The sequence below is a fragment of the Saimiri boliviensis genome, chromosome 17 (assembly GCF_048565385.1).
Source record: "Saimiri boliviensis isolate mSaiBol1 chromosome 17, mSaiBol1.pri, whole genome shotgun sequence".
Lineage (NCBI taxonomy): Eukaryota > Metazoa > Chordata > Mammalia > Primates > Cebidae > Saimiri > Saimiri boliviensis.
In genome coordinates this window covers 48,523,951-48,550,382 of record NC_133465.1, presented here as the reverse complement: position 1 = coordinate 48,550,382, position 26,432 = coordinate 48,523,951, and the positions used below count along the sequence as shown (strand labels likewise).

The window sequence follows — 26,432 nt, the reverse complement described above, 5'->3', positions numbered from 1 at the left end:
AAAATACAAAAATTAGCTGGGCATCATGGCTAGCCCCTGTAATCCCAGCTACTTGGGAGACTGAGGTGGGAAAATCGCTTGAACCTGGGAGGTAGAGGTTGCAGTGAGCCCCAAAAAAGAAAACAAACTGAAGTTTCAAAGAATCCTAGAGGCCGGGTGCGGTGGCTCAAGCCTGTAATCCCAGCACTTTGGGAGGCCGAGGTGGGTGGATCACAAGGTCAAGAGATCAAGACCATCCTGGTCAACGTGGTGAAACCCCACCTCTACTAAAAATATAAAAAAATTAGCTGGGCATGGTGGTGTGTGCCTGTAATCCCAGCTACTGAGGAGGCTGAGGCAGGAGAATTGCCCGAACCCAGGAGGCGGAGGTTGTGGTGAGCCAAGATCGCACCATTGCACTCCAGCCTGGGTAACGGGCGAAACTCCCTCTCAAAAAAAAAAAGAATCCTAGAAAAGGACGAGTCTTCCCAAGCCAGTAATCTAGGCAGGATTACTGATAGTATTTTTATATTTGTATTTTTGTAAAATGCCATAGAGAGGGGGCTTTTTTCCCCATTACATCAGTCTAAAAATCACACATTTTTATATGAACTAACCTAAATATCTGATAACTCTCACAACACCAAATCTTTGAAGTGTGCCTGTATAAATAAAATGTTAACAGATTCATGATAATTTTAAATATCAATGTGTTTAAATACCTTAATTATTTTTTCACTCCCTAGCTTTAAAAGAAAATAACCAACTTCAGCTGGGCATGGTGGCTCACATCTGTAATCCCAGCACTTGGGGAGGCTGAGTCAGGTCGATCACCTGAGGTTGGGAGTTTGAGACCAGCCTGACCAACATGGATAAATCCCAACTCTACTAAAAATACAAAATTAGCCAGGCATGGTGGTGCATGCCTGTAATTCCAGCTACTCCGGGAGGCTGAGGCAGGAGAATCTCTTGAACCCGGGAGATGGAGGTTGTGGTGAGCTGAGATCATGCCATTGCACTCCAGCCTGGGCAACAAGAGCGAAACTCTGTCTCAAAAAAAAAAAAACTTCAAAAGGACATCACGATAAGTCAAGTCTATTTGTGGTAGTTTTAAGGATTCTTCCCTCACTAACATCATTTGGAAATAATTTCACGGGCATTAATTGCATGAATGTGGTTGGATTAAAAGCTGTTCAGCCAGAATTTATAGTTCCATACTAGATGATTTCAATTCCTGTACCAAAATTAATTTGTATGACATATTTTCATTTAGTGGAAAGCTTCTCAAAAGTATTTCATTTTCTTGGTGCCATTTATTGTTTCTGCAGCAGAGGGATACCATGCAAGATAATCTGATAAAGCTCCAGCAGGAAATGGCTGAACTAGAAGCTGTGTTAGAACAGCATGGGAGCCAGCCTTCTCACAGCTCCCCTTCCGTCATAACTGACTCTTCTGCCCTTGAGGACCTTCGAAATCCAGAACAAAGCACATCAGAAAAAGGTGTGTAATATTGTCCAAACACTCATATCTTAAGCAAAATTTTTTTTCCTCCCCTTTATCTCCTGAAAACTAAGGACCTAGCTCCAACATTTTATGATCCTTGCTCAACACATGAGTAATTATGGAGCCTTGGTTCTTGTCCCTGCTCGCAACTAATTTACCAGTCAGAGGGACCCAAGGCAGTCATTCACGTTGTCATCTGAGTACCTACAACAAGCAGATGCTATGGAGAGCCCACGGAAGATCGATGGTATACAACATAGCTCTTGCTCTATTGAAAGCTAAGTGGAATGTGAGAAATTAGTGACAGGCAACCCCATAATTTCAGAAAGCTATGAAAAAATATTCAAGCATGTTTCTTGTAACACTGGTATCACATGACAATGACTTATTTAATGTGCTTCTGATTTATAGGAAGAGACATCCTATACTTCAGGAACTGCACTTTCATCCACAGAAAGCCTAGTTATGCAGAGCTCCTGTTAGTTCAAAAGAAAAAGAAAAGAACAACACAGAAAGCCTAATTATGCAGTAGAGTCAAGTGCTTTATAACAATGTTGTAGTTATCAGAAGAATCCAGGTGGACCTCTGAGAGGATGCCATTGGAGTCACCAGGCAGGTATAGTTGATCAGAGCTGACTTCCTATAAGAAGTGGGCACTGAGCTGTGGAATCATGGCATAAATGAAGGACAGTGAGATGGAAATTTGAGTTTTTAATTGGAAAGACAACACATCAGCCAGGGACAATCACATAGACACATAGGAGAGGCTAGGCACGGGGTCCCCACCAGGATGCTGCCTGGAAACAGGCAGGGGTGGTGACTCCTCCCAAAGTACACTTCATTCCTATCTCAGTGATTCCTATCTGAGTCTTAAAGTTTCTTCCTCAGCACCCTGTTCCACAGTCCACCTGGGGACCTTAAGGCCTTCCTTTGAGTCTTTCTAGGAACCCAAGTCTGTTATGTATACAGAACAGTGGCCTTGGTCCCCAGTTGTGCCTTGCAGTATTTGTGTTCAGGAAGAAACAGTAGCTCATGCATGAAAAGCTAGCTGGAAACTCTTGCTATAGCAGTGCTTCAAAATGTATTTCCTTAAATGCTTTCTTTGTAACTATCTTCATTTAGTTCATCTCTCAGATAATGAGAGTTCAGAGTCCCATCTCCAGTATAAAACTCTTCTTTGGGGTACTTTCACCATCTTCATTCTAAAAACAGACTAGACTTTCAGTTCTAATGGGTAAGATATAAAATGTTAATTATTGTCTGACTTTGAATATCTGTATAAATCTATCTCCTCTTTGTTGTATATGTTTGTTTATTTTTTCCTGGAGATCTATAAGAGAAATGCTTCATTTCTGAAACGTTTTGGATATCACAACTTAATACCAACTTAAGTTTTGAGCCTTTTTCTTCCTAAATCTGGTGTGAGTCTAACTGAAATTCAAATGATTTTTTTTTTTTTTTTTTTTTTTTTGAGTCTTGCTCTGTCTCCAAGCTGGAGTGCAGTGGTGCAATCTCGGCTCACTGTAACCTCCGCCTCCTGGGTTCAAGCGATTATTTGGCCTCAGCCTCCCAAGTAGCTGGGACTACAGGCATGTGCCATCACGCCCAGCTAATTTTTGTATTTTTAGTAGAGACAGGGTTTCACCATGTTGGCCAGGATGGTCTCTATCTCTTGACCTCGTAAGCCACGCACCTCAGCCTCCCAAACTGCTGGGATAACAGGCCTGAGCCACTGCGCCCAGCTGAACTTTTTAAAAATAATATTTTCTTTAATTTTTTTAAGTAGAGACAGGGACTTGATGTTAACTAGGCTGATCTTGAACTCCTGGTTTTGAGCAATCCTGCCATACCTCAGCCTCACATTTTAGGCAGGGTCTTACTCTGTTCCCCAAGCTGGAGGGCAGCGGCATAACCACAGCTCACTGTAGTCTCAACCTCCTCAAGCAGTCCTCCTGCCTTAACCTGCCAAGTAGCTGGGACTATAGGCATGCACCACCATAGCCAGCTAATTTTTAAAATTTTTTGTGGAGACAAGGTCTCCCTGTTTCCCAAGTTGGTTTCAAACTCCCGGACTCAAGCAATCCTCTCACCTCAGACTCCCAAAGTGCTGGGGTTGCAAGTGTAAGCCATGGCACCTGGCTACAATGTCTAATAAAAAGAGTATTGTTGGCTGGGCGTGGTGGCTCCTGTAATCCCAGCACTTTGGGAGGCTGAGGTGGGTGGATCACAAGGCCCTTAGTTCCAGACCAAACTGAACAGCATGGTGAAAACCTGTCTCTACTAAAAATACAAAAATTAGCCAGGCATGGTGATGCATGCCTGTAATCCCAGCTACTTGGAAGGCTGAGGCAGGAGAATCTCTTGAACCTGGGAAGTGAAGGTTGTAGTGAGCTGAGATCAAGCCACTGCACTCCAGCCTAGGTGACAGAGACTCCATCTAAAAAAAAAATAAAAGATACTGTGCTATTGTTACCTTCTGCTATACTCATGGCTTTTCTCGGCTGGAATACAGTGGCCTGATAACAGCTCACTGCAGCCTGGAACTCTTAGGCTCAAGCGTCCTCCTGCCTTAGCCTCCTGAGTAGCTGGGACTATAGGTACAGGTGTGTACCACCACATCCCGCTAATTTTGTTTATTTTTGGTAGAGATGGAGTCTTGTTATGTTGCCCAAGCTTGCTTTTTTTTTTTTAATAAACTTTTTATTTTTTAATAGATTTATGGAAAAGTTGAAATTATGGTACAGAGAATTCCTGCATGCTTTAGTTTCTTCCTAATGTTATCTTACATTACCATGGTACTTTTATCAAAACTAAGAAACCAAGAATTCATTCATGGCTATTGATGAGTGAAACTCTAATTTGCTTGGATTTCATTAGTTTTTTATTTTTTAAGATCCAGTATTCATAAATATGATAAAAAGTTTCTTTTCTTTACAGTCTTTACATCAATGTCCTACCCTTCAGCATAGATTTGTCCTATTATTTATCTAAGGTTACTTCCTAAGTCTGCATAATATTTGGGTACAAATGTGTATACTTACCCATTATAAATTGTATGTACCTGTCCCCACAGATAAAGCTACTTCATGTTAGATAGACACTTTGTTTTATTTTCTCCTGGATTTCCTGTCATTCAAAAAGCAAATATGGCTGGACATGGTGGCTCACACCTGTAATCTTGGCACTTAGGGAGTCCAAGGAAGCAGATAAGGAGGTAAAGAGATCAAGACCATCCTGGCCGACATGGTGAAATGCTGTCTCTACTAAAATACAAAAAATAGCTGGGGGTGATGGCAGGCACCTGTAGTCCTAGCTGCTCAGGAGACTGAGGCAGGAGAATCGCTTGAACCCGGGAGGCAGAGGTTGAAGTCAGCCGAGATCTCGCCACTGCACTCCAGCCTGGCAACAGACCGAGACTCTGTCTCAAAAAAAAAAAAAAATATATATATATAGCTGTGTTTGTATCTGAACCTTCTCTCTGCCTTTCACTGTTTTTTGTTTGTTTGTTTGTTTTTGAGACAAGAGTTTCGCTTTTTTTGCCCAGGCTGGAGTGCAATGGCACTATCTCGGCTCACTGCATCCTCTGCCTCCCTGGTTCAAGCAATTATCTCACCTCATCCCCCCAAGTAGCTAGGATTAGAGGCGCTCACCACCATGTCCAGCTATTTTTTGTATTTTTAGTAGAGAAAGAGTTTCACCATGTTGGCCAGGATGGTCTTAAACTCCTGACCCCAGGTGATCCTCCCCCCACCTCAGCCTCCCAAAGTACTGGGATATCAGGCATGAGCCACCATGCCCAGCCACTTTTTTTTCTTTTAACTCGTTCTGATGGTTAATTCATTTGATATGATTTCTTGAAAACTGCACATTACTCTTTATCAATTATCACCCTGTATTGGAGTTGGGGAGGATGATACCTCTCTTCATAGTTAGATCCTGCTTACTTTGAACAGCTGGTAGCCTCAGGCAGAGTTCTTACAATCCAAGAAACTCACAGGTCCAGAAAAGGCAAGCATAAAGGAAACTATAAATAATGCATTTGAAAACTAACCCAGGAAATCAATGATTATTTCCCCCAAGGCTACCCAGTGTCTTAAAAAACAGGTTAATTGGCCGGGCGCGGTGGCTCAAGCCTGTAATCCCAGCACTTTGGGAGGCCGAGGCGGGTGGATCACAAGGTCGAGATCGAGACCATCCTGGTCAACATGGTGAAACCCCATCTCTACTAAAAATACAAAAAAAATAGCTGGGCATGGTGGTGCGTGCCTGTAATCCAAGCTACTCAGGAGGCTGAGGCAGGAGAATTGCCTGAACCCAGGAGGCGGAGGTTGCGGTGAGCCGAGATCGCGCCATTGCACTCCAGCCTGGGTAACAAGAGCGAAACTCCGTCTCAAAAAAAAAAAAAAAAAACAGGTTAATTAATACAATCTTTTGTTTCAATTTTCTACCTAAATTTATGACCTTTAGCTTTTCTAATAAAAGCTCAAAATGAATTACAGTCATCAGGGACTTTTTAATGAATAGAAGACATTTGCAACTTTTAACTATTTGTTTTTACTTATTAAATATTTCTGCCTTGGCCGGACATGATGGCTCACACCTGTAATCCCAGCACTTGAGCTCAAGAGTTTGAGACCAGGGTAGGTATGGTGGCTCATGCCTATAATCCCAGCACTTTGGGAGGCCAAGGCTGGTGGATCAGCCGAGGTCAGGAGTTCAAGACCAGCCTGCAACATGGTGAAACCCCGTTTCTACAAAAAAAAATTAAAAAATTAGCTGAGGGTGGTGGCAGGCACCTATTATCCCAGCTTCTCAGGAGGCTACAGCAGGAGAATTACTTGAACCTGGAGGTGGAGTTTGCAGTGAGCCGAGATCACACCACTGTACTCCAGCCTGGGTGACAGAGCAAGACTTCATCTCAAGAAAAAAAGAGTTTGAGACCACCCTGGTCAACATAACAAGACCCCATCTCTTAAAAAAATAAAATAAATAAATAACTTCTGCCTTTAAGATACTTCCTAGAGGCAATGACACAGTGATACATTTGGAGGAATTCATATATATATATATATATATATATCACTTTGGGAGGCTGAAGCAGGTCAATCACCTGAAATCAGGAGTTTGAGACCAGCCTGACTAACATGGTGAAACCCCATCTCTACTAAAAATACAAAGCAAAATTAGCTGGACATGGTAGTGGGCGCCTGTAATCCCAGCTGATAAGGAGGCTGAGGCAGGAGAATCGCTTGAACGCGGGAGGTAGAGGTTGCAGTGAATCGAGATTGCACTCCAGCTTGGGTGACAGAGTGAGAATTCATCTCAAAAAAAAAAAAAAGAATGAAGTAATATGCCAGAATTTTGCCTTCAGTATGTTTTGTGTTTTTTCCTTTCTTGTGCCATTTCATCTTCAGTTCCATGTATTACTTAAGATTTCTTATCAACCAGCACCTTGGGTTTTTGTTTTTTTTTTTTTTGTATGTGTTTGTTTAGGGGTTTATTTATTTGGTTTTCTTTTTCTTTTTTTCCAGTAATTGAAAATGTGAAGTAAAAATGTCACCTGTTTTTTCTTTCTCATCTGACACTCTTGTCTTGTTTACCCCCCACATGCAGAAGCTGAAACCTCATCTTACAGTCTTTGATGTGGAGGCAGTGGAGATATAGAAAAGAATATACTTTGTGCTTTCCAGTACTCTTTCTTTCCTATTATCTCAGGGGATTTGGGCATAATTATGTTGCTACAGAGATAAAAATTTCATATATATATATATATATATATATATATATATATAAAATTCAGGGCCAAGGAATGCACATTTTTTTTCAGTCTTGTCTCAGCTAGGTGTCTTTATTTACCCTGTCTTAAAGTTTTCCTTTTATTATCATTATTATTATTATTTTTATTATTTTTTTTTCTTTTGAGACAGAGTTTTGCTCTTGTTACCCAGGCTGGAGTGCAATGGCGCGATCTCAGCTCACCGCAACCTCCGCCTCCTGGGTTCAAGCAATTCTCCTGCCTCAGCCTCCTGAGTAGCTGGGATTACAGGCACACGCCACCATGCCCAGCTAATTTTTAGTGTTTTTAGTAGAGACGGGGTTTCACCATGTTGACCAGGATGGTCTCGATCTCTTAACCTCGTGATCCACCCGCCTCGGCCTCCCAAAGTGCTGGGATTACAGGCTTGAGTCACCGCGCCTGACCTATCATTATTATTTTTTAATCATTGAGTTCCATTTGATGCTGGCATGTCTGTTGCATTACTTATGTTTATAAAATTCTGCCTGATATACTTGTTTAAAAACCAGTTTGTGTATTACAGATTGATGCTTTTGAAAAAATCAAAATTCTAACCTGAATTATCACTATCAAGACAAAGCAGTAAAGTAGATTTGTTTTCTCATTCCATTTAAAGCAGTATTAACTTCACAGAAAAATAGTGAATATCGTATAAGCCAGAATCCAGAAGGCCTTTCTGCTGACAAGCTTGAGGTGTCTCCAGATAGTTCTACCAGTAAAAATAAAGAACCAGGAGTGGAAAGGTAAGAAACATCAATGCAAAGATGTTGTGATATCTGACATCTTTATTTATATTGAACTCTTACTGTTAATTTTTTTCACCATACTTTCTCCAGTTTTTTGTATACGGACATTTATAACCTTTCATTGCTCTAGGATACTTCTTTTGTTTGATTGTATGTAGGCTTTTTGGACCTATAACATAAGCTACAACGTAAGAAATGTGTAGTTAGGTAGATGTGTCCCTTCTGAAGGCCAGAAAAAAATATAATGGAACTAAAACCTGAACAAGCTTGAAAGTTGATGGTAGGGATGTCTCTTCAAGACAGCCCTTACCCTAATTGAAATTCTTTCTAGAAAAAGTCTAGCTGTTGATTTACCACAGAAAGTAATTATTATTTTTTGAGATAGGGTATTTATCTATCACCTAGGTTGGGGTGTAGTGGTGCAATCATGTCTCACTGCATCCTCTGTTTTTCAGGCTCAAGCAAAGCAATCCTCCCACCTTAGCCTCCTGAGTAGCTGGGTCCACAAAACCATGCCCAGCTGAGTTTTTGTATTTTTGGTAGTGATAGAGTTTTACCTTGTTGCCCAGGCTGGTCTCAAATTCCTGAACTCACATAGTCTGCCTGCCTTGGCCTCCCAAAGCCAGAAAACATTTAGAATATCTTTAAGAGATGTGTATTTATACCACTATTGATACAGGTCTGTATAGCAATACCACTTTATTTCAGTTTAGTTTATTTTTTTCCTATTTTGTTTTGTAGAGATAGGGGGGCTTGCTGTGTTGACCAGACTAGTCTCAAACTCCTGAGCCTCCCATGTAAGATGGGGTCTTGCTATGTTGACCAGACTGGTCTCAAAGTGCTAGGATTACAGGCATGAGCTACCATGCCTGGCCAGCACTTTATGTTTTTTTAAATACTTTATCTATTTCCTCCTAAGATCCTTTTAATAAGATTGCTATTAAAAGGACAAGTTCAAGACTATTGTTAATTCTGTTTCGTAATTCAGGAAAGAGAGACATAGAGCTATTAGATTCACGCATTTTACCATTCTAGTAAGGTAAAGAAACTCATGTTTCTTAGCTGGGCGGGGTGGTTCACGCCTGTAATCCCAGCACTTTGGGAGGCTGAGGCAGGCGGATCACCTGAGGTCGGGGGTTCGAGATCAGCCTGACTAACATGGGGAAATCGCGTCTGTACAAAAATACAAAATTAACCAGGCATGGTGGCACATGCCTGTAATCTCAGCTACTTGGGAGGCTGAGGCAGGAGAATCATTTGAACCCAGGAGGCAGAGGTTGCGGTGAGCCAAGATCATGCCTTTGCCCTCCAGCCTGGGCAGCAAGAATGAAACTCTTTCCAAAAAAAAAAAAGAGAAACTCGTGTTCTCATGTTTCTTCTTGAGTTCCTACTACATGTATATATTTTTCTACTTATCTTTTTGGGAATGGTGGCAGGTTGTCAATAATATCATTACACCATCTTTTTCAAGCCCCTTGGACTTGACTGAGAATATATTTTTGAGGCTTGGGTACTGTGGCTATGACAGAGAATGAAAAGATCTAGCTTCAGTTGTCACTAAAGCCATGTGCAGAGGTAATGACCTTATGAGCATGCTTTTACCAAATAAGCTACTTCTCCATTTAATATTCAGACCAAATATTCCTGCTCTTCCTCATTCTAGAGATACTCTACAGAGATTTCTGTCATACAACCTACACATTGATCAAACTTGCTCCCTCTATTAGATTACTTCAGAGCAGTAATTCAGGTCTCACTCATCTTCAATCCACGGGGCCTAGCCTTAGTATTTGACCCATAGTAAGCACCTAATATTGTTTAAATTAATTAATTAACCTCTGAGGCTCTTTTTTTTTTTTTTTTTTTTTTTTGAGATGGAGTTTCACTCTTGTTACCCAGGCTGGAGTGCAATGGCGCGATCTCGGCTCACCGCAACCTCCACCTCCCGGGTTCAAGCAATTCTCCTGCCTCAGCCTCCTGAGTAGCTGGGACTACAGGCACGTGCCACCATGCCCAGCTAATTTTTTTTTTGTATCTTTAGCAGAGACAGGGTTTCACCATGTTGACCAGGATGGTCTCGATCTCTTGACCTTGTGATCCACCCGCCTCAGCCTCCCAAAGTGCTGGGATTACAGGCTTGAGCCACCGCGCCCGGCGAGGCTCTTTAAATCTATTGATAAGTATCTTATTTTGCAAAGTCCTAATAAACACTTGGAAAAGTACACATACTGGTTGTATATGCTTTTCTAACAACATGGCTTTTGTTTTTAGAATGAATTTGGGGCCGGGTGCGTTGGCTTACACTTGTAACCCCGGCACTTTGGGAGGCCAAGGCAGGTAGATCACAAGGTCAAGAGTTCAAGACCAGCCTGGCCAACACAATGAAACCCCATCTCTACTGATTAGCTGGTTGTGGTGATAGGTACTTATAATCCCAGCTACTAGGGAGGCTGAGGCAGGCGAATCGCTTGAACCTAGGAGGCAGAAGTTGCAGTGACCCGAGATAGTGTCACTGCACTCTAGCCTGGGCAACACAGCTAGACTCCATTTCAAAAAAAAAACAAAACAAAAGAATGAATTTGAACATTGAAAAGTCAGGGAATAGGGATGATTCTATAAATTCTTCTAAAACTGAGTAGAAAGAATGAGTGTAGAGATGTCAACATTGATCAGCTTTCTATGTTCATAAGAGATACGATTCTAACATACCCATTTAGACTCAAGTAGAATATTCTGTCTAGAGTGAGTGGCAGTGAGTACTTTCGTAAAAATTTGCTGACCTGCTTTTATTCTTTCTCTTTCTCTTTTCTTTTTCTTTTTGGTGGCCGAGGGGAGCAGAGTCTAGCTCTGTTGCCCAAGAGGGAGTACAGTGGTGCAATCTCAGCTCACTGCAACCTCCGCCTCCCAGGTTCAAGCATTTCTCCTGCTTCAGCCTCCCGAGTAGCTGGGATTGCAGGCACAAGCCACCACACCCAGCAACTGACCTGCTTTTAAACAGCTAGCAGATACAGTGCCTCAGACCAACCCAACCCCTAGGGGAGATGTTATATGTCAACTCTGACATATTGGCAGGCAACATGAATCCAGACTTCTAGGCTGTCATGTGGGCTCTTTTTTGCCAGTCATTTCTGATCTCTCTGACACGAGCTATTTCATTTATGCTTTGGCTGCCCAGGAAGTATGATTTGTCCTTTCACAGTTGGTGGTGATGGTTTTCTCCTTCCATTCATCTTTCTAGGTCATCCCCTTCCAAATGCCAGTCATTAGATGATAGGTGGTGCATGCACAGTTGCTCTGGGAGTCTTCAGAATGGAAACTACCCATCTCAAGAGGAGCTTATTAAGGTTGATATGGAGGAGCAACAACTGGAAAAGTCTGGGCCACATGATTTAATGGAACCATCTTACTTGCCAAGGCACGATCTAGGTAATATTTCATCTGCTCTAGTGGAACAAACACTTTGATTTTACTCTCAATCCTACATAAAGATATTCTAGTTAACCAACTTTTAGATGTACTAGTCTATCACGGATACTTTTGTTATACTTAAGCCCATTTTAGAAAAATAACTCAAGTGTTAATCCAGGTTTACTTCAAAATTATTGGAGCTGTTAATCCATCTGTATTTTAATTAACGTTTTAACTAATAATTTTGAGGACAAAGGAGTCTTGTGCTCTAAATATTTCAGCTAAGGTGGGTGGATCACTTGAGGTCAGGAGTTCAATACCAGCCTCGCCAACATGGTGAGACCCTGTCTCTACTAAAAATATAAAATAATTAACTGGGTGTGGTAGTGTATGCCTGTAATCCTAGCCACTTGGGAGACCGAGGCAGGAGAATCACTTGAACCTGTGAGGTAGAGGTTGTGGTGAGCCAAGATCACACCACTGCACTCCAGTCTGGGCGACAGAGTAAGACTCCATTCTTAAAAATACATTTTTTTTTTTTTTTTTAAATTTCAACTGTTAGACAAGAGTCCTAAGGCCGTATTTAGGCTGGTCCTTTATTGGAAAATGAGTCAAATCCCAAAGCAATCTTTTTTATGAGTTAATGAATATAAATGACTATATATTTTATGCCTTATAAATCACTTTTAACGAATGGTGTTTTATGGCTTGTAAATCAAAGTTTTAATCAGTAAAGAAAGTTTTTAATTAATCCTCAAAAACACATTATTATAAAAGGCACTCTCTGACATCAAATGTGGTATTTGGCCATGCTCATTAGGGTCATTTTAGGCATCTCATACATTCTACTTAGCTGTGCTTAATTCCTGATAGCATGACATTTTCTGAAATGTTTGGAGGTCTCTGCTCTTCTTAATTTGGTAATTATATCTGTTGATTTATTAAGTGAAAAAAGTAATGGTGTCATTACCTTGGATGAAGAAACAAAAATAAAGTATTTACATTATTCAACTTTTTTTTTCCCTTTCTTACAAAATTGCTATATGCTCATTGCCCCCAAATTGGACAATATAGGGAATAAAGAAGATAATTTGGGGTGGGGATTAGAGATGGGGTCTTGCTATGTTGCCCAGGCTGGTCTCTAACTGCTGGCCTCATGCGGTCTCCCTGCCTCAGCCTCCCAAAATGCTGGGATTACAGGCGTAAGCCACTTTACCAAACTAAGATGCTACCTCTTAAAAGATAAAATAAGGGCCGGGCGCGGTGGCTCAAGCCTGTAATCCCAGCACTTTGGGAGGCCGAGGCAGGTGGATCACAAGGTCAAGAGATCGAAACCATCCTGGTCAACATGGTGAAACCCCGTCTCTACTAAAATTACAAAAAATTAGCTGGGCATGGTGGTTCGTGCCTGTAATCCCAGCTACTCAGGAGGCTGAGGCAGGAGAATTGCCTGAACCCAGGAGGCAGAGGTTGCAGTGAGCCAAAGATCACGCCATTGCACTCCAGCCTGGGTAACAAGAGCGAAACTCCACCTCAAAAAAAAAAAAAGATAAAATAAGGCCAGGTGCAGTGGCTCATGCCTGTAATCCCAATACTTTGGGAGGCCAAGGTGGGAGGACTGCTCAAGGCCAAGAGTTTAAGACCAGCCAAGGCAATGAAATGAGACCTGATCTCTACAGAAAGTTAAAAAATTAAGCCAGGCACAGTGGCTCACGCCTATAATCCCAGCACTTTGGGAGACTGAGGCAGGCGGATCACAAGGTCAGGAGATCAAGACCATCCTGGCTAACACGGTGAAACCCCTTCCCTACTAAAAATGCAAAAAAATTAGCTGGGCATGATGGCAGGTGCCTGTAGTCCCAGCTACTCGGGAGGCTGAGACAGGAGAATCGCTGGAACCAGGGAGGCAGAGGTTGCAGTGAGCCGAGATCGCTCCACTGCACTCCAGCCCGGGCAACAGAAGGAGAATCTGTCTTTTTTTTTTTTTTTTAAAAAAAAAAAAAAAAAGGTTAAAATTAGCTGGAAGGCAGACACCTGTGGTCCCAGCTACTCAGGAGGCTGAGGCAGGAAGATCACTTGAGTCCAGGAGGTCAAGGCTGCAGGTGAGCCATATTTGTGCCCCTGCACTCTAGCCTGGGTGACAGACCAAGACTCTGTCTCAAAAAAATAAAATAAAATTACCTGTACTCTTATTCTTTCATAATAAAATATCGATGTGTTTCTTCAGTCATTTTACGTAAACTTCTATTTTTTTTTTTTTTTTTGAGACGGGGTTTCGCTCTTGTTACCCAGGCTGGAGTGCAATGGCACGATCTCGGCTCACCGCAACCTCCGCCTCCTGGGTTCAAGCAAGTCTCCTGCCTCAGCCTCCCTAGTAGCTGGGACGACAGGCACGTGCCACCATGCCCAGCTAATTTTTGTATTTTTAGTAGAGACGGTGTTTCACCATGTTGACCAGGATGGTCTCGATCGCTTGACCTCGTGATCCACCCGCCTCGGCCTCCCAAAGTGCTGGGATTACAGGCGTGAGCCACCGCGCCCGGCCTGTAAACTTCTATTTTTAAAATAATGTCATGATAATAATATTGCTTAGGTATCTACTTTAATAGTAACATTTCTGTTTTATTGTACATCAACTTTTATATTCAAACTAATGGGTGAAGAGTATTCCATTGGACTAGATATATCATAATTTCATGTCCTATTGTTGGACATTCAGATTGTTTCTAAAATTATACTATTATAAGCGGTGTTATCGTGAACATTCCTATGACTACACCTTTGCGTACATCTTTTCTATCCCTGAGATATATTTCTAAAACTAGCATTGTTACCTGGCAGTGCAATCACATGTTAAGGTTTTTGGTACATAATGCCGTATTTCCTTTTTAGGAAATTAAGCTACTTTGCATTTCCACCAACATTGTATTCATGTACCCATTTTTCTCTTAATCTAACTTAATTGGTCTTTTTAATTCTTAGCAGGGAACAGAACTTTGTAATTCAACATTCATTGTTGTGTAAATTAAACTTCTCCCATTTCTTTCAGAGGGAACCCCTTACCTAGAATCTGGAATCAGCCTCTTCTCTGATGACCCTGAATCTGATCCTTCTGAAGACAGAGCCCCAGAATCATCTCATGCTGGCAGCATACCATCTTCAACCTCTGCATTGAAAGTACCCCAGTTTCAAGTTGCAGAATGTGCCAAGAGTCTAGCTGCTGCTCATACTACTAATACTGCTGGGTGTAATGCAGTGGATGAAAGTGTGAGCAGGAAGAAGCCAGAACTGGCAGCTTCAACAGAAAGGGTCAACAAAAGAATGTCCATGGTAGTGTCAGGCTTGACCCCAGAAGAATTTGTGAGTATATCCATATGTATTATTAAATATTGGCGGAAAAGCTATACTTTGGGTATGATATAGGACTTTTGAATTTGAGTTTTCATTTTTATCTATAAAAGCAAGTAGGTATAGCTTCATTCCCCAGAAGGCATCTTTTTTTCCCCCTTGGCTCACTTCTAAGTGAACTTACCAGCATGTTTAACTAAATTCAGACTGGTTCCAAACGTACTGCCAGACAGTAGCATTTCTCTAGTATTTGTTTTTATCTTGGCTTGTAAGACAGTTATTCAATAGCCTGACCTGTCACTTCTGCTCTGCAACACCCCTTGCTATTAGGATTTTAGCATCACCTTGGGCCCTTAATGCCAGAATGGGAATTACTTCACAATGTGGAAAAATACTCATTAAGATATTAAGACCAGTAACACCAGCCAGGCGCGATGGCTCATGCCTATAATCCCAGCACTTTGGGAGGCTGAGGTGGGCGGATGACTAGGTCAAGAGATCAAGACCACCCTGGCCAATATAGTGAAACCCCGTCTCTACTAAAATACAAAAATTAGCTGAGCATGGTGGCACGTGCCTGTAGTCTCAGCTATTCGGGAGGCTGAGGCAGGAGAATTGCTTGAAGCCAGGAAGCGGAGCATGCAGTGAGCCGAGATCACACCACTGCACTCCAGCCTGGCACCTGGCGAAAGAGCAAAGAGCGAGACTCTGTCTCAAAAAAAAAAAAAAAAAAAAACCAGAAAACCAGTAACACCTCCTTTCTGCTTGCGCTCTTTGTAGATTTCAGACATCCTGAGATGTTTACCACTATTAATTGTCATTGGCATTACTTCATTAAAAAAAAATTACATGAATATTTCTTTAAAACTAAAAAAAAAAAAAAAAAAAAAAACTACGGTGAGATAACATACCAGAGTATCAAATGGATTCAGTAGTGGGTGTCATTTATTGCACACTGAGAGATGACCAAGTCATTCTGAAATATCTTTCTTAATATATCCTTCCTGGAATTCTTCATAGATAGTGACTTAGCATAACATCTCTGTGGCCAGTTGTATCCCACCACTAAAAGGGTAAAGCAAGCTGTGGCTGCCCTGGTAGATACAAGTAAGTGCACAGTGATGGCTATAAATGTTTTCATCTCATAGTCCCATGTCCAGACCAACAACTTTCTCTGAAAGCTCTTACCTGTGTCTGTTTCAGTGGCTCTTGATCACTTACAGAATTCTGTATGTATTCATTGAAAATTAGCATTCTTTATCCCTTTGTTTTGCAAGCTCAGCTTTTAAGAAATGTCTGAAATGGTCTAATCTTTTTTGCCAAGGGCAATTCTGAGCTGAAGATTAGACTACAAGTGGCTTGGGTACATGTTGTCTTTAAACAAGCAAAGAGGAAAATTTTGAGCTCTATTCAGACTTGGTGAAGTGTGGTAAATTTATGATGAAAGCCACTGACTGTATTACACATGATTAATTCTGAAGCCCATATTAAGATGATCTTTCAGCGTTCAGCATTGCTCTAACTGAACACTGTTTCAAGGCTGAGATTTCAGCAATTAATCAGGTCAGAATTGCTAATGATCCTGGCAGAGGGTGGTGGCAAAAGAGGAGGATGTCATTAACTTCTCTAGCCTGCATTATTTCAGTGCCCTGTGGCAGTATGGAGTGAGGCAACATGAAAGAAAGATGGCCTGACCTTCATGGCAGTATTGTGCAGAACGTAAACACTGGTGTGGGTAGCTATGGCTAGTAAATGATGGCCCTTGGTAAACAAAGTTATTTATCAGACAATACCTACCAGTTAGGTCACTGTGCCCATAATGGATCTGGTTAATTTTTTTTTGCTGCCTATTGATTTTTATTTGGTTGATAGATAATAGCTAGAGGACTCTAAATTTCTTTTGGGAAGAATGTGAACCCCTTCAAAGCCTTCTCCTTACGAGAGAATGATAGCTTTTGCACTGACTTTTAGTAACATCTTGATTTCAGTGTTTTGTAATTGTCAGAGGGTTGAGTCTTGGTTTTAAGCCATATGTGTCTGTAGCATAACTTTTTGTGTAGACTATTACCTCTCAACTTATAAAATGTAAGCGAATACATTTATAGTAGAGTGTCACTATGCAAAGAAACTGTCTTAGGGAATCAAATGATATCTGCTATTAAAGAAAAATTAATACATATTTTTTCTTTTTACTTTTTTTTTTTTTTTTTGAGACGGAGTTTCACTCTTGTTACCCAGGCTGGAGTGCAATGGCGCGATCTCGGCTCACCACAACCTCTGCCTCCCGGGTTCAGGCAATTCTCCTGCCTCAGCCTCCTGAGTAGCTGGGATTACAGGCACGTGCCACCATGCCCAGCCAATTTTTTGTATTTTTAGTAGAGACGGGGTTTCACCATGTTGACCAGGATGGTCTCGATCTCTTGACCTCGTGATCCACCCGCCTCGTCCTCCCAAGGTGCTGGGATTACAGGCTTGAGCCACCGCACCCTGCCCTTACTTTTTTTTTTTTTTTTTTGAGACAGGGTTTTGCTCTTGTTACCCAGGCTGGAGTGCAATGGCACGATCTTGGCTCACCGCAACCTCCGCCCCCTGGGTTCAAGCAATTCTCCTGCCTCAGCCTCCCTAGTAGCTGGGACTACAGGCGTGCGCCACCATGCCCAGCTAATTTTTGTATTTTTAGTAGAGACGGGGTTTCACCATGTTGACCAGGATGGTCTCGATCTCTTGACCTCGTGATCCACCCGCCTCGGCCTCCCAAAAGTGCTGGTATTACAGGCTTGAGCTACCGCGCCCGGCTTTTTTTTTTTTTAAAGACATGAGATCTCAATGTATTGCCCAGGCTGAGCTTGGTCTCAAACTCCTGGGCTCAAGCAGTCCTCCCACCTCAACTTCCCAAAGTCCCAAAGTGCTGGAATTACAGGCCTGAGCCACCATGTCCAGCCCAATATATATTTTTTTTGTTTTAAGTTTTGTGGTACATAGTAGGTGTATAATATTATTTTGAACACTTAGCTGTAATTCTACATCTGCTGATATGTACATAATTTTTATTAAACTATTTGAGACTTCAAGCATCTTAGAATTTTTTAAATATACCCTTTCTGAGAAAAATGAAGACTAAAAGCTAGGATAATTAGTGGTTTTTTTTTTTTACTTTAAGTTCGGGATATATGTGCCAAATGTGCAGGTTTATTACATAGGTAAACGTGTGCTATGGTAGGATGATGAATATTCTAAGCTGTGTACTAGAGGTAACTTATGATAACAGAATATTTGATTTAATTTCAGGTGCTCGTGTACAAGTTTGCCAGAAAACACCACATCACTTTAACTAATCAAATTACTGAAGAGACTACTCATGTTGTTATGAAAACAGGTATACCAAGAACTATAACAAAATACTTTGTATCTGCTGTATAAAACCACATGAAAAAATTAGAATAGTTGTTAAGCATAGCATGGATGATAGTCTTCTTTTTTTTTTTTTTTTTTTTTTTTTTTTGAGACAGAGTTTCGCTCTTGTTACCCAGGCTGGAGTGCAATGGCGCGACCTCGGCTCACCGCAACCTCCGCCTCCTGGGTTCAGGCAATTCTCCTGCCTCAGCCTCCTGAGTAGCTGGGATTACAGGCACGTACCACCATGCCCAGCTAATTTTTTTGTATTTTTAGTAGAGACGAGGTTTCACCATGTTGACCAGGATGGTCTCGATCTCTCGACCTCGTGATCCACCCGCCTCGGCCTCCCAAAGTGCTGGGATTACAGGCTTGAGCCACCGCGCCCGGCCGGATGATAGTCTTCTAATAGTCAGTCAATTACTTTATGAAAGACAAATAATGGTTTTGCTGTTTCCTTACCCTTTTCTGTTTTGGGTTAAGATTTGGAGGGTAGGCTGGGTGCAGTGGCTCACCCATGTAATCCCAGCACTTTGGGAGGCCAAGGCAGGTAGATCTTGAGGTCAGGAGTTCAAGATCAGCCTGACCAATATGGTGAAACTCTGTCTCTACTAAAAATACAAAAATTAGCCAGATGTGGTGGCACAGGACTATAACTCAAGCTAGTCAGGAGGCTGAGGCAGGAGAATTGCTTGAACCTGGGAGGCAGATGTTGCAGTGAGCCGAGATCGCACCACTGCACTCCAGCCTGGGTGAAAGAAAAAAAAAATAGAGGCAAGGCATGGTGGCTCACGCCTATAATCCCAGCATTTTGGGAGGCTGAGGCAGGCGGATCACAAGGTCATGAGATCGAGACCATCCTGGTTAACCCCATCTCTACTAAAATTACAAAAAATTAGTCGAGCGTGATGGCATGCACCTGTACTCCCAGCTACTCAGGCGGCTGAGGCAGGAGAAACACTTGAAGCCGGGAGGCAGAGGTTGCAGTGAGCTGAGATTGTGCCATTGCACTCCAGCTTGGGGGACAGAGCAAGACTCCGTCTCAAGAAAGAAAAAAAGAAAACTTTAAAATGCAAACTAAATCTAAAGTAGTTCAGTCTTTAAACTTAAAGGCAATATAACATTTGCTACTTTTGAACTAAAAATGAGCTAAATTTTTAAGTTTAATATATATTGTGGGGTGCGGTGGCTCACATCTGTAATCCCAGCACTTTGGGAGGCCGAGGTGAGCAGATCACAAGGTCAGGAGATTGAGACCATCCTGGCCAATATTATGAAACCCCATCTCTACTAAAAATACAAAAAATTAGCTGGGAATAGTGGCACGTGCCTGTAGTCCCAGCTACTCAGGAAGCTGAGGCAGGAGAATCACTTGAACCCAGGAGGCGGAGGGTGCAGTGAGCCAAAATAGTGCCACCGTACTCCAGCCTGGCGACAGACCAAGACTTCGTCTCTCTCTCTCTCTCTCTCTCTCTCTCTCTATATATATATATATATATATATGCATACACACACATATTATTAAATCGAATTTTATAGCAGTTAAACAAAAAAACTTCAAAAATTGTAGGAATTCTGTGAGGGAGAATGGCTGCTGCTAATGCTTGCAGATAGCCTACTGTGTTCAGGATTGAGTTAAATACATTTCTCCTGTTTAAAATTAAATGGTCTTTCCTTAGTTTGCTTAGTTCTTCAGAAGGACCTTTAAAACACTGGGAAATAAACAAGTGATTCTTTAGCTACTGCTTTCTAAAATACTTTTACAGAAGCTCTGAAAACGCTATATTCTCCTATCCCTCTCAGGGGAATATTAGAGGGTTAGGACTCCCCAGATTGGACATTCTAGGGGTAAAAATTTGTCATTACATTGATATTTCAGCTTTAGGTTTTCAACAATACTGTTTTCTTCTCCTTTTACATATTACCATCTAGTAATACAGATGTTCTCCATCCACATTAATCAAAACTATTGACATGGATAATTCCTAATTCCTTGAACACTACAATGGCAATCTATAGCTAGCCTTAGCATCTAGAAGATGGGTGTTGGGGAGAGGGCGTTGATAGATGTTTCTTCTGGTCTTCATATCAGCCTCTCCTAGGCTTCCAAAGATCCACACCTGCTGGTTATAATTAGTGGTGTTTTCAGTTTCTGGTTCTGTCACCAGGATTTTAGAATCATGAATCCAGATTGATCTTGGGAGCTGCTTTTTTTTTTTTTTTTTTAAAGCCGGGGTTTCACCATGTTGGTCGGGCTGGTCTTGAACTCCCGACCTCAGGTAATCCACCCGCCTTGGCCTCCAAAGTGCTTGGAGGCACTTTAGCTTCTTAGGACAGCACTTCCTGAATGTGTTTTCAACTTCTAATCCTTTGGATGTTTTTCATTCTGCAGATGCCGAGTTTGTGTGTGAACGGACACTGAAATATTTTCTGGGAATTGCAGGAGGAAAATGGGTAGTTAGCTATTTCTGTAAGTACAAAACTGTTTCTCTCCTCCTCCCTTTAACACCTCATGAATTGCATTTTTACACCTAACATTTTAACACCTAAGGTTTTTGCTGATGCTGAGACTCAATTACCAAAAGGTCTTTAATGGTAACACAAAACTACCTTTATCCTTAATACGTATCACTTTGTTCACATAAGCTGGTGATGCTGGGAAAATGGGTCCCTTTTATAACTAATAGGACCTAATCTGCTTCTAGCAATGTTAGCATAGGAACTAGGGACTTATTTAATAGTCGGCAGGAATCCATGTGCAGCAGCCAAACTTACAATGTTTAAATTAAACATCAACTGTGTCTCCAGAAGGAAACTGCTGCTAGAAGCCTTATTAAAGGGCTGTGGCTTTCGAAGGAAAGGACCTCTGTCATTCTTTTGTGAATCACTGACCTCTCCATCTCCATGAAAAGAGCACATTCTTCTGCTGTATGTAACCTGTCTTTTCTGTGATCTCCTTAGGGGTGACCCAGTCTATTAAAGAAAGAAAAATGCTGAATGAGGTAAGTACTTGATGTTACAAACTAATCAGAGACATGGTGTCATTGAGTCACATAGTTAAAAATGTATTTGCTTCCGCGCCGGGCGCGGTGGCTCAAGCCTGTAATCCCAGCACTTTGGGAGGCCGAGGCGGGTGGATCACGAGGTCAAGAGATCGAGACCATCCTGGTCAACATGGTGAAACCCCGTCTCTACTAAAGGTGCAAAAAATTAGCTGGGCATGGTGGCGCGTGCCTGTAATCCCAGCTACTCCGGAGGCTGAGGCAGGAGAATTGCCTGAACCCAGGAGGCGGAGGTTGCGGTGAGCCGAGATCGCGCCATTGCACTCCAGCCTGGGTAACAAGAGCGAAACTCCGTCTCAAAAAAAAAAAAAAATGTATTTGCTTCCTTCCATCAATGCACCACTTTCCTTGATAATGCAGAAATTTTCTTTGATTATGGGGATCATCAATAATTATTTGGAGCAAACCAGGATATTCTGTGTTCTCATTTGTTCTAGATTTCTTTTTTTTTTTTTGAGACAGAGTTTCTCTCTTGTTGCCCAGGCTGGAGTGGGTTCAGGCAATTCTCCTGCCTCAGCCTCCTGAGTAGCTGGGATTACAGGCACGTGCCACCATGCCCAGCTAATTTTTTGTATTTTTAGTAGAGACGGGGTTTCACCATGTTGACCAGGATGGTCTGGATCTCTTGACCTCGTGATCCACCCGCCTCGGCCTCCCAAAGTGCTGGGATTACAGGCTTGAGCCACCGCGCCCAGCACATTTGTTCTAGATTTCAAAAGAAACAGTCCTTTCTTTGGGGAAAAGGGAAGGGGGAAAAAAAAGATTCATAAGGACAAGAAGTGGGCCCACTTACATATACCTTTGTAGAAAACAAACCATTCACTGTTGAAGAAAAATGCTTCATATTAATATGCAGTCCAGGTGCAGTGCCTTACACTTATATCAGCACTTTGGGAGGCTGCGACAGGAGGACTGCTAGAGGCCAGGAGTTTGGAACCAGCCTGGGCAACAGAGTGAGACTCTGTCTACACACACAAAAATTTTTTTTAATTAGCAAGGCATGGAAGTGTGCACCTGTAGTCTTAGCTACTGAGGAAGCTAAACTGGGAAAATCACTTGAGCCCAGGAGTTCAAGGCTGCAGTGAGCTGTGATCATGCCACTGCACTCTAGCCTGGGTGACAGAACAAGACCCTATCTCTTTAAAAAGAAAAAAAAGGTGTGCTTGTGTGTACACATATGCATATTTACGTATATATACATGCAAATGTATCTGTTTAGAATTCAGATTACTTCAAAAAGATGTTGCACTTTATGATGCTGAGAACAGTGAGAGGTAAATAAGATAGAGTGTAGGAGGAGGAATAATTTTAGAACAGCCATCTGAGAGCTTCTCTAACAACAGATCAGGCGAAATAAAATGTGAAAATAATTTTATAAACTATTATACACAATTCAATATATTCATAATTAATTAAATGATTTTTGTGTTGGTTTTAACTTTTATTCAGTGGCTATTTATGTGAGCCTACTATGTGCTAGGCACTAGGAATGCAGCAGTAAACAAGACTAACCAAGTCCCTGGTAGGATTCAGGTTCTATTGAGGGGAGATACACAATAAAGATGAATTAGATAGCAATAAAGGTTGTTGATTACTTTCTTTTAAGGAGGCCAGGGAAGGCCTTTCTGAAAAGATTGAGCTGAGACCTAAATAACAAGAAAGAATTGTCCTTGAAAACTGGAGGGAATATATGTTATAGGCAGAGGAATAGCAAACATAAAGGTCTTGTGATAATAAGCTTGGCTTTTTTATTTTTGCTTTTTTTTTTTTTTTTTTTTTTTTTTTGAGACAGAGTCTCACTGTATACCCCAAGCTGGAGTGCAGTGGCACAATCTTGACTTGCTGCAAACTCTGCCTCCTGGGTTCAAGCGATTCTCCTGCCTTGGTCTCCCGAGTAGCTGGGATTACAGGCACGTGCCACCATGCCCGGCTAGTTGTTTATATTTTTGGTAGAGGTGGGGTTTTACCCTATTGGCCAGCCTGGTCTGAAACGCCTGACCTCAAGTGATCCGGCTGCCTCAGCCTCCCAAAGTCCTGGGATTACAGGCATGAGCCACTGCCACGCCCGGCCAGAGCTTGATTTATTTTTAAAAGATAGGCCAGTGTTGGCCAGGCATGGTAGCTCATGCTACCACCTCTACCAGAAAGATAAAAAAAAAGTAGGCCAGGTGCCGTGGCTCATGCCTGTAATCCCAGCACTTTGGGAGGCCAAGATGGGCAGATCACAAGGTCAGGATATCAAGATCATCCTGGCTAACACGGTAAAACCCTGTCTCTACTAAAAATACAAAAAATTAGCCAGGTGTGGTGGCACGAGCCTATAGTCCCAGCTACTCGGAAGGCTGAGGCAGGAGAATCACTTGAACTTAGGAGGCGGAGGCTAGAGTGAGCTGAGATCACGCCACTGCATTCCAGCCTGGGTGCCAGAGCAAGACTGTCTCAAAAAAAAAAACAAACTAGCCAGGCATGGTGGCATGTGGCTGTTATCCCAGCTACTCCAGAGGCCAAGGCAGGAGAATTGCTTGAACCTGTCAGGGGGGAGGCTGCAGTGATCCAGGATTGCACTGCACTCCAGCCTGGACGACAGCAAGACTCCCATCTCAAATAATAATAAAAGGGCCAGGCATGGTGGCTCATGTCTGCAATCCCAGCACTCTGGGAGGCTGAGGCAGGCGGATCACCTGAGGTCAGGAGCTCGAGACTAGCCGCGCCAACATAACAAAACTCCATATCTTTTTAAAAATGCAAAAATTGGCCAGGCACTGTGGCTCACACCTGTAATCCCAGCACTTTGGGAGTCCGAGGCGGGCAGATCATGAGGTTAAGAGATCGAGACCATCCTGGCCAACATGGTGAAACCCTGTCTCTGCTAAAAAAAAATACAAAATTAGCCGGGTATGGTGGCATGCGTCAGTAATCCCAACTACTCGGGAGGCTGAGTCAGGAGAATTGCTTGAACCCACGAGGTGGAGGTTGCAGTGAGCCGAGATCGTACCACTGCACTCCAGCCTGGCACCTGGCAACAAAGCGAGACTCTGTCTCAAAAAAAAAAAAAAAAAAAAAAAAAATTGCAAAAATTAGGCTGGGCGGTGTCTCACACCTGTAATCCCAACACTTTGGGAGGCTGAGGCAGGCAGATCGCAAAGTCAGGAATTTGAGAACAGCCTGGCCAATATGATGAAACCCCATCTCTACTAAAAATACAAAAATCAGTCAGACATGGTGGGCATCTGTAGTCCCAGCTACTCGGGAGGCTAAGGCAGAACTGCTTGAACCTGTGAGGCAGAGGTTGCAAAGAGCTATCATGCCACTGCACTCCAGCCTGGGCAACAGAGTGAGACTGTCTCAAAAAAAAAAAAAATGCAAAAATTAGCTCGGGGTGGTGGCACAAGCCTGTAATCCCAGCTACTTGGGCAGCTGAAGCAGGAGAATCACTTGAACCCGGGAGGTAGATTATAGTGAGCCAAGATGGCGCTACTGCACTCCATCCAGCCTGGGTGACAGAGCAAGACTCCGTCTCAAAAAATAATAATAATAATAATAAAAGATAGGCCAGTGTAGCTGAAGAGTAGTAATTGGCAAATTATGTATGGAGGCAGAAATTAGACAAGGAATGGGAGAAGATCATAGATGACGGCCAAATCACATAGTTGGTGGTGGGGAGAAGGTTTTAAAAAAAGCAGGTTGGTTTGGGATAGGTTTGAAGATAGGACTTGCTAATGGATTAAATTTGGACAATAAGGTAAAGAGAAATTGAAGGGGGGTGACATTTGAGTTTTGGCCTGATCTTGTTAGTAAATGTTAAATTAGATAAGGAAGACATGGTAGGGAATTTGGGGGAGTGGGAAGGGCAGAAAGCAGGAGTGGAATCAGGAACTCTGTTTTAGATCCATGAATTTTTATTTTATCTTTTTTTTTTTCTTGGCAATGGAGTCTCATTCTGTTAACCAGGCTAGAGCCTCTGCCTCCCAGGTTCGAGCAGTTCTGCCTCAGCCTCTTGAGTAGCTGGGATTACAGGCACCCACCATAACACCTGGCTAATATTTATATTTTTAGTAGAGAAGGGGTTTCACCATATTAGCCAAGCTGGTCTCAAACTCCTGACCTTGGGTGATCCACCCACCTTGACCTCCCAAAGTGCTGGGATTACAGGTGTGAGCCACTATGCCCAGCCAGATGCGTGAATTTTGAGATATATACTAGACATCTGGATGGAGAGGTTAAATCGGCAGTTGGACACATTGTATGAAGCGGATACAATCAGAACTATAAACATGGGAGTCTTCAAATAAATGACAAATTTATCACTAGACTCCTCATTCAAGTAACTAGGAAACATCAGGTATTCTTCCCCTAGTAATAGCTGGTGGTTATACTCTTGCCTTTATTTTTCTTCACAAAACTCTTGGCAACACATGTGGCCTTCCCTACAATCTGAGTTTCAGTCAGAATTGTTTCTAAGCATTCTTCCTCAAATTTCTCCCCAGTCTCATTATTCTTCATTCTCATGTCCATGACCGGTCATAATAGTGATTATGAAAAACCTCTAACTTTCTTCAGTATATTAATTGTATATTTTATCATTTTGGTTCCATTTACTGTGTAAATCTCTCAGTGGAAATTTGAAAAGCCTATGTTTCTTTAAATGATAATATTACAGTTGATATAGAAGATAGGGAATTTATCTGTTATCTTTATAACAGCACTGTATTAGCAGTTTAATCTAAATGCTAAGTGAATGTTTTGAGAAGAGATAGACATTGAAAATTAAAATACGTTAAGTCCCAGTGAGGTGAAAAGCCAGTTGTTAATTTCTGCACACTAAGATACGCTTCAGTGAGTGATTTCAACAGCCAAGCTCCTGGTCATTTCACCTGGTCTACCAATAGAATGATTTTACTTGCTTTTGGTCAAATCTCTGCCCAGCAAAATTCTTTTTCTTTTTTTATTTTGAGATGGAGTTTCTCACTCTTATCACCCAGGGCATTTTCTCAGCTTGCTGCAACCTCCACCTCTTGGTTTCAAGTGATTCTCCTGCCTCAGCCTCCATTACAGGTGCCCACCACCAGGCCTGGATAATTTTTAGTAGAGTCAGGGTTTCACCATGTTGGGCAGACTGGTCTCGAACTCCTGACCTCAGGTGATCTGCCTGCCTCGGCCTCCCAACATGCTGGGATTATAGGATTGAACCACCAC

The 26,432-nt window shown here is 42.1% G+C and overlaps 1 protein-coding gene across 6 annotated transcripts in view; it reads left to right on the top strand.

The window, feature by feature from the left end:
* BRCA1 (BRCA1 DNA repair associated) overlaps positions 1-26,432 on the top strand; it is an 89,163-nt gene that overhangs the window by 41,409 nt on the left and 21,322 nt on the right. For 4 of the 6 annotated variants that reach the window (XM_074389104.1, XM_074389105.1, XM_074389107.1 and 1 more), the window contains exons 12-18: positions 1,308-1,479; positions 7,896-8,022; positions 11,264-11,451; positions 14,483-14,793; positions 18,070-18,157; positions 20,567-20,644; positions 21,136-21,176. In XM_074389104.1, coding sequence (XP_074245205.1) covers positions 1,308-1,479; positions 7,896-8,022; positions 11,264-11,451; positions 14,483-14,793; positions 18,070-18,157; positions 20,567-20,644; positions 21,136-21,176 — 1,005 coding nt within the window. The remainder of the gene's footprint in view (positions 1-1,307; positions 1,480-7,895; positions 8,023-11,263; positions 11,452-14,482; positions 14,794-18,069; positions 18,158-20,566; positions 20,645-21,135; positions 21,177-26,432) is intronic. The other 2 variants (XM_074389108.1, XM_074389106.1) reach the window with 1 other exon arrangement.